General features: G+C 31.1%; 1 protein-coding gene across 1 annotated transcript; it reads right to left on the reverse strand.

The window, feature by feature from the left end:
* Window positions 1–3,214: 3,214 nt before the first annotated feature.
* Window positions 3,215–7,288, reverse strand: LOC122607892 (transcription factor bHLH143-like). Its single transcript, XM_043780964.1, has 4 exons — window positions 7,255–7,288; window positions 6,263–6,739; window positions 6,029–6,169; window positions 3,215–5,625 (listed from the first exon to the last, which is right to left on the reverse strand). The coding sequence occupies exon 4, from the start codon at window positions 5,606–5,608 to the stop codon at window positions 4,619–4,621; it is 990 nt and encodes a 329-aa protein (XP_043636899.1). The 5' UTR covers window positions 5,609–5,625; window positions 6,029–6,169; window positions 6,263–6,739; window positions 7,255–7,288; the 3' UTR covers window positions 3,215–4,618.
* Window positions 7,289–9,493: the final 2,205 nt, after the last annotated feature.

A 9,493-nucleotide genomic window follows, 5' to 3' on the forward strand; every position in this document is an offset into this window, starting at 1 on the left:
ATGAAAATGACGTTATGTTAGCCGTGACAATAAACCGGTTTCGGGGAAAATTGGTTTCTAATTCTAACCGACCCAAACCCGTAATTGGTAAACATAATCAAACCGGCTTTAACCCACGAATTTGAGTTGCCCAATTGGCCTAACCGGATTGGACTGAGTTCTAACCAAACACTTTAAAAAATCCGGTTATTTATATGTGAACTTTTAGATCTTACCTAATTCATTATTTGGCCAATATAGTTCACATAATTGCTAAATAGGGTTGGTGATCACATGTTGCGACAATTAAACGGTGATGATAATACAAAACAGTGGGGAAGAATTGATAAATGTGTGTGTAAATAGGAAGGAGAGATTGAAATTACTGTGTGTTAGATACAGATAGGGTGTTTGTCTATTTGTGTTTAGAGATATAGAATTAGAGGTATTGTGTAAATTAGGGACAATATGGGATATTGAAAAAGTGTTTAAATTACTTAAAATAGAGTTTCAATATATTTTATGAGGTTTTCTAGATAATTTAACTTTCGACTTTCATATTCGACTTATTTCACTTAAAGATGGCTAAAAATTTAAACTTTTAATGTAATTACTAGTAATTAAACACTTGACCTAAATATTCACGTAATTGGTTTGTTCATGAAGACAAAAAATATTCGTCATAATTATCAATAATTCACTTGAAAATGGCTAAAACTTCAAGTTTTTTCTTGTAGTTGCTTATCTATACTACTTATTAAAGAAAATACCCTCATGTTGAAAGTTATATGGGGGGAAATGTCTAAAATGCTCTTCCATGTAATATTTTCATCTACCACTCTTAAGTTATGTAATATTTTTTTTTTAGCACTAAAATATTTTTACTTACACTATTTTTTAACATTAATGATTAAGTTGTACTATCAATCCTTTAATTTTTAAAATATCCCCATTAATAATCTACATCAATCGACGTCTCATCTATCACAAATAGTCGCATCTACCACCACATTCTCGCCGCCACGACTACCGTTGCATTGCGCGGGTAACGTGCTAGTAGTTTCAATTATTTTGGCCACGTAATTAACCATTGACCTAAATATTCAACATAATTACTAATAATTCACTTAAAATTACTAAAATGGATAGAAGTTCATAAAATAGACTTACAATTTCTTTTTTTTATTATTATATATCAAACTTTTAAACATTCAATTTCTTAGATAAAAGGACATTCAAACACATAATTAGACATCTTCAAGCACATGAAATAGTCTTTTAAACATCTTAAATATCTCCAAGCAAATAAATAGTCTTCAACGAAATTGTCTTCAAACGTCTTAAACATAATAGTCTTCAAACAAAATAGTTTTCAAACGAAATACATCTTAAATATCTTCAAATAAAATAGTCTACAAAAGAAATAAATTGCCTTCAAGCAAATATATAACTAAACATATTTATTGGTCTTCATTCAACTTCAATTTCTTCAATGTACGTCTTCAACCGTTTTCATTTATCATTATATCCATCTTCATTTTTGATCTTCTTCAAAGTTAACGCGCATTGTTTTCATCAAGCTGGATCTATTCATCGGAAAGTGAGATTGATTCACCTTATTGTGTATGTCTTGTTCAATGTTTAATGACAACATCACCATTTTTTTTACATCTTTTATTTATGTTTGCTAAATTACAATATTAAAATAATTTAACATGTTTATTAATTATATATTTAATTATATATGTTTATCCATGTATTACACATGATAATAATTTAGGAATCTACTAATAAAATAAAATAGAATTAAGACTTCATTTGATTAACACATGACGCTTTATTTTTAGATAGTAAATAATTAAAACTTTAAATTTAAAATATATTGATTTAATTAACTAATATAATTAATATTAAATACGGAAGGTTGGTCCGCTCCGCAAAGCTTAGCTTTTCGGTTCCCTCCCCCTATGCGGTCGGCCTTATTACCAGTCTGCCTCCTTTCTCTTGACAGAATATCTCAATACCCGAGTGTGTTACACCTTAAATGTCTGGATTTAGCGTTATTGTCAAGCATCTCATTCACTACTAAAAGAAAGATATGGGTATTCTGCTCGAAAGCTTGACAAAGAAGCGTAAGCAAAAAGCATATTTTAGGAAAGAGGTCCAGTCAGCTAAAAATCATAATTTATTTATTGTTACCATGAATAGAGATTTTCATCAACAATCCTCTGTATATAAAAGTTAAATTTATTTATTCTATCCGTAAGATATCTTAAATTAATTAATGGATAATAATTATAATTATAATAATCTATATGTCTAAACTATAACTTAACTATGCTTATTATATATGTAGGGAGTGATAATCATATCACAGAATTTTATACATCTATCACACTATACATATATCATTACATATTGTACAAGTGTATAATGCATTAAGATGATAGATTTATCATGTTACGATTGTCACTTTCTTTATTATTTAGTTGTTTATCCATCTACTAATATACAAAACGTGGTTGAATATCATAAAATGATACGAACCATATTTTAGCATCATAGATTTAAATTAGGTGATATCAGTATTAATATCAAAAGTAATGCTATATTTTGATAGAACGTTTATGATATATATATATATCTTACTATTAGGCTATCATTAAAAAAAACTAAATTAATATTATAGTTTTTTATAAAAATATAATCAAAATATATATAGTTTATTCATACATCAAGTGGTAAACTTAATAATATAATCTATACTATATTATAAAACAAATTTACTTTTCAACTTTTAACTTTTCAACATTCAACATTTAACAATATGCACCATATCATAACCAACACTACTCTGCGCCACCGCCACCAATCGCCACTCACCACCAACACCACCGCCATTGTCATTACACCGCCGCATTGGCGGACATATAATCACCGCCACCATAGCCACCACCTATGTCGCCATTACATCACCACCACCGCTGTTATCTCCATCACCGTCGTAACATGCGGATACCTTTTTCTCGTATTAATAAAAGAACATCCTATTCCAACCATTGGTCGTAAAAATAAATTAGAAACCCAGCCATCAATTAACGATTTCTTGTCTTTTACAAATGCCGTTTTCCAGAGTTTCGAAATGATGATGAACTTTTAGAATAAGTAGCATTGTAAAACTAATTTCTTATAATTTCAAAGATAATAATGAACTTGTAGAAAAAGTAACAATTCGTTTGACAAAAATGACCCAAGCAAAACTACTACACAAATGAAATGATTATATACACATACATATATCACACAAGAAAATGAAATTACATATTACATTACTTGCTACATAAAAAGAGCACATCATTAATAGTGTGCTTGACTAGTGAACTTATCAATTTGTCCAACCTAATAAAGAAAGATAACCCCACAATTGATGATTACCCTTTGAACTTGAACAGAAAAGAGAGAAACATGAAGTGAGTTTTGGGTCCATCTGAGTCACCAACCAGGCATGCAAGCTTGCCAACTTCATAGGCCCTACAATACAATTCCTTTATTTCCTCTCAAGAATCAAAAGTCTCTTTTCTTGCTTCTTCTCACCCACACACATAAACAAACACACAGAAACACACTACTTTTCATTTTCCTCCTTTCTTTTTCACCTCATTAGACATTTCCTTTTCAGCCTTGGTAGTACCTGTCTAATGATATTAGCACCTTGTGACAAAAAAGTTGTACCTATTATACACCCCATGAAAATACTCATTATTTGACTTATACTACATGCAATGAAAGTGGAGTGTTACATGATAATAGTCCATAATCATCCAAGAAAATAGTCATCCATGATCCATGCTCCATGCTTCAAATTTATACCTAGTGAAGTGCAAGTTGTAGATTATAAAGACTAACCTTACTTTAACCTATATACAACCATGAGGATCATCATTAACATTACACCAACAATCCAAGAATTTCACATGCTTTAAATTTCCACATGATGCACTAAGATTTGTACTCTTCTTTAACACCTTTATAACATGCCATGAAGGATCAATGTCAAGAATCTAAGAAATACTTAATGGCTTCATGGGCACCAAGCTTTCCTTTCACAAAGCTTTCAATAACATTTCAACCCCACAAGTTGTCATATTTCAATAGCAAATTACCAACTTAACCCTTCACCAAACTTAAAAAAGTAGCTTTCAACTTCTTTATACCCTAAGCAATATCTCACTTTACAAGCAAAAATCTTTGCCAACACCAAATTTATGACAATGATTTTTGCAAGGGCTTGTACTCAACAAGACAATAAAAGATATACATTGCTGAAGCTTTTACCAAAAGGCTTGAAAATCTTATTTATCCATCATACAAACACCTCATGAATGACTTCGATGGTTACCAAACTTTTCCTTCACAAAAGCTTTCAAAATTGCCAACTGCAAACTACCAAATTCTCCTTTTTTTACACACAAAACTCAAACAGTATAGATTACCATAATGACCATTAACTATAAATCTTCTTTTGTTAAACCTTCATCCCGAACTTAACTAGATCAATATACAACCTTTAACGCTCAACGTACACATCACTATAGCATGACCGTTTCAGGACAAAGATTTGCCTTTCGTTATGCTTCTTTTAGAGAGAATCAAGCCCCAAGGCTTTAGCTTTCACCTTCAAAATTCTCAAGTAACTAATGGATTCATCAAGAATCACCATAGGATCCTTGCCACTTTTCACACCAGGAATTAAATTTTGAAGAATGCTTATAGTCTCCCTTACTTTCTCAATTCTAGCCCTTTTACCTGTTGGAAAAGTTTCAGATTCAATTTTTGGAAAGGCTATTCTAGCTCTAGAATAATTCTCACAACTACTGAACTCCGCCTCATCGGAGCAATTAACACCCGATTTTGCTGAGCTTGCAGTGTCCTCAAGAGATATGACATCATACCCACCTGTATCAAGTTTATGCCGTTTCCTAAAACCCGTTGAACTAGCCACTTCTTCAACTTTATCGTCAACAAATTCATGTTTATTAGATCCTGTCAACATACTGGGGGAATGCCCTGTACTCCGTTCCTCCTCATCCTCGTAATAATCAATCTCGTCGTTGCTGGCATCATCATCAGAATAGAGTAATGCGTTAAGCTCTTCGGAATCCTCATGCATCTCACTTGCATCATCATAACCGTCATCAAAATTTCGATTTGACCTACGTGTATCCTCGAATTTTTCAATGACTAACTCTTCCCTTTTCCGGTGAATGGGAAGTTGAGGTTTGAGAGGGTGGTACTGAATCGGGGTTGAGTTATAAATCAATGTGGTTTGATCATTCGATTGATCAAACACAAGAAACTTCTTTTGTACCTCATTTGTGGCTTGAGGTACGGGAAGTTGTTTCTTCGGGATCGAGTTGACCACATGGGTCAAGCCATTGAACCAGTCACATGGTTCTTGTGGTTTGCTTGCAGTAAATGTAAACAGTGGGAGGTTTCCATCAGTCATGTTCGGTGAGAGCATACTCCCTAAAAATGGAACACTTGGTCGGTGCCACAAACCAAAAGGAGCACTCGACAAATTTAAATCGATTTGTTGGTTCTGAAACCAGGATTCAAAACCCTTCTCCATCCAATATAAACTATTACCTACAAGGTTTGACAACAATCATAAGAATATGAATAGGAGAGGTGGTAAGATGCAAAAAACATGTTCAAGTTGAAAAGAGTCATTTTCAAGTACAGGTCCAAACGGGTCAGGGAATATCGGGTTAGTTGATCTGCTAAAGCGTTAATACTTTCTTATCGTCAATGATGAAATTTAAAAACAAATGATGGAGTCAATTACGGGTTAAAAGTTAAACAAACTCTAGGTGGCTTACAAGCAGATCGATCTACAATCCGTTCCCCTTTTAAGTTTAACTAAATTTTTGTTTGACCTGTTTTGTGGAATATAACCCAAATCGACAAATTTACAAGTACATGGGTCTCAATAGCTTACTCTACTATATACAATTAACAATCTTCAAACTTTTTACATTAAAACACTTACCAAGAGATGAACACTATAGCAGGCGTGTATTAAGATTTCTGAAACACTATAATAACAACGAAAACTAATAATTCCAGCTTGATCACGAACAGGAAAACAGAACTACGTTACGGGCTTAAGCAAAAGTCTAAAATACTCGGCCTGAAAAAATAACATAATCAACATACAAGATCAGATTCAACTCCGTCTAGTTCCACAACATAACATTAGAAACAAATTATAAGCATAACAAACCTGACAATCTTGAAGAGGTTGAAAGCATGCAATAACTTTAACAATTATGGTGGCACTTCCATCAATTCCATTTTCATGTTTCAATGCTCGGAATCTCGTCTGACCGGCTGATTGACCCACCATAACTACTAAAGATCTCAAGAACTATATAATCCCCAACTACAATATTTTGTGTACAACGTAACTAACACGAAAAAGACTCGAACTTTATCTTTGCCAAACCAACGGCTAAGAATCGGTTTACGGATTCGGATTCAACTAATCCAACGACAGTAACAAGGGATCACAACAAAAAGATTAGTTCCCATGGATGAACCGAAAGGAAAATAATGAATGATGAGAAGGGTATTTTGGTAATTTCACAAAAGGGTTTGAAAACTTTTACAGAATTACACGACAGTAAAGATTGAGGAAGATGAATTTTCTATAAATTTCTATAGATAAGCTACACCACCGCATGCTTTGTCTTAGCCACAACTGTAAAAATAAACATAAAAAAAATAACATTTCTTTAGATGATGAACAATTATTTCATACAAAATAAATATATGCTTAGGTGAATTTTAATAATATACATTGAAGATGCTTATATTAATTTATATTGAGTTATTTCTAATTATTTCCATAATAATTTTCAGTATATTACAAATTACAGTCTTAAAGCCTACTTGTACAAATTATAAAAGGTAGCAAAAAGCCAAAAACATACTGAACATTTACTAGAAAGAAACATAAAAAATAAAAAAAATATAATAAAAATGTAAAATTGTACCTAAACCAAATACCCAAATTGATTAATCCTTAGAATCTAAATAAACAGAAAAGAATTTAATCTTGAAAAACCAATTAAGAAAAACATAGAGTTACACAATACAATACTATCAAATAAATGTAAAGCATACTAAATTAAATTAAATATATGTATATATGTATAAGAAAAGCATATATATATATACAAATATGTATATAGTTGGATAAGGATATAAAATTACCTATAGCAATGAAAATCTTGAAAACCCAGAGACAAAATCTGTTAAAAAGAAGAGAAAAATATAAATAAGGTAATGTAATGTGTTTTTTGTTTGTGTGTGTGTGTGAGGGAAGAAAGAGAGGCAATATAGATATATAGATATAGAGATAGATATACGAATGAATGTATATGAGACTGTTCGCGCGTGCAAAGAAAAAAACAATGTGTTTTTGGTACGTGGGAATTGCACGCTTCGGTGGGTGGTGTAATTTAGTGTATAATCATGTAGTCTAATGTAATGTGTATTCATGACAATGGACCCTGGTTTTTTGGTTGAAAAAAATGGACCCTTTCTTCTTTCGAAAACACCCTTTCTTTTGTCTAAAATGCCCTTTCTTTCCCTTATTATTCTTTTTTTTGATCTTATGTGTATCAAGACAAGATATTAGAGATGGTATTTTTAAACTTATACATTTACTTCTATAAATTTTGTCATGTTAATTTTATAAACTTGAAATGGTTTAATGGTTTGATGGAGTTCACTAATCTTCTCGGTGTTTAGTCAATGAATTTATGACTTTGGTTTCTCGACTTGAAAGAGTAATGTGTTTGTCCATTACCATTTCGACTTCATCATAGATTTATATATGAACACCCATTTGTGATGCTCGATCTAATACTAAAAAATTGTTTTTATACAACATCCGAGGTTGAATTCCATCGTACCACGAGGACTCCATGCATACGGATCTATTTTATTAACTGTTAAACCATCAATTTTCTTATTTCATTTTATTTCAGATAATAAATTTATCAATTGTCAGATATAATGATATTTATATTCATTTTATGTCATCGTTCCCAACTTCAAACATAGACGCTCTCATACCTAGTTATTAAGAATTTAGGGCCCAAAAAGACGCAACTATGTAACTGACAATCACACCCATAACTATGAATAAAAACCGAAAGTAAAACCATCGAGAATGAAAAAAAATATGACACACAATAATTCAACGTGGTTATGTCTAATCACTTAACCCAGATTATTAATTTGACCCACAAGTCAAAGTGAATGATTGATGCATTAGAATTTTGGCTTGGGGTTAAAAGTACAAAGGATGAGTAATTTATAGTTCAAATACTTTGGCTCTACAACTAACTTGCCAACCGGCCAAACTTATAATCTAGACTTACATCTTTCATGCTTACACTCAAAGCCATTAAATACTTGTTTTCCGAGTAATTTTAAATCTCTGTATATAATTTAACAATCTCCAAGTGTGTAGAGTAATTAATGACCAATGATTAATCCGAGTGTTCATTTGGTTCAATAGAAACTCGATCACGCATATGAGTGTATTAGTTTGTTAAATATATGTAAAGTTTCATTCATTTACGTGATCAAATTATTGCTAATTAGTTGTTGACTGTCATCTTCATGGGTGCCCAATTTCATTTGATTATATTTTTCAGCAATGTAGTAGGTTATTGTTTGATAACGATAGTCCAAAACTTCATGATTGATTAATAAATTAAAGCAAATTGTTGAAATGAATCACATATTATTTGGTTATCTAACATACGGTACGTGACCATTCTTAATTATAAAAAAAATTAATTCTCTTATTTGTCATTTCAATACACATTGTATAGAATGATCATCGGAAATTTTGACACATCTTAGTTATAATGCACATCTGTATATATGTATATTTATATATCATTTTTTTTTTTTTTGAAAGCTAGGCAATTTTGCTACTTTAATAATAATATGCATACATAGAGCCTAAATTGAAAATAGTTACAAAGTCATGTGGCTAAAAAGAAAAAATTAGTTAGTATATCATTTTCTAAATTTTGCTCAAACTCGATTCATTTAAGCTAATATATACTGCTAAAGGTAATTAATGTAAAGCATATATTTTGATCCACATAAAGAAAATTAGTTAAAAAGAAGAAGCGTTATGAATTGCAAGTTAATTTGCAACACACAGGGCAGTATGATGAATATTTGAGATATAATAATAGATGATGGCACTAATAAAGTAATAATAATAATAATAATAATCTATAATCTATATCTATATCTATAATATATAATTAATAAAGAAAGAAAGGGGATCGAAAAGCATATAGTATGATAGGCATGATTAACCACCTGACGCAAAAGATCCTCTTGCAACCCAAGGAGATCTATTGTTACATTTTTATATATCATGCTTTGACGCTTTCTAATTGTATTGAATAAGATTTATTAT

This window comes from Erigeron canadensis, chromosome 7 (genome assembly GCF_010389155.1).
Source record: "Erigeron canadensis isolate Cc75 chromosome 7, C_canadensis_v1, whole genome shotgun sequence".
Taxonomy (NCBI): Eukaryota; Viridiplantae; Streptophyta; class Magnoliopsida; order Asterales; family Asteraceae; genus Erigeron; species Erigeron canadensis.

Bases quoted from the DNA above. Each gene is read 5' to 3' on its own strand.
- LOC122607892 (XM_043780964.1), bottom strand. From the start codon at position 5,608: ATGGAGAAGGGTTTTGAATCCTGGTTTCAGAACCAACAAATCGATTTA.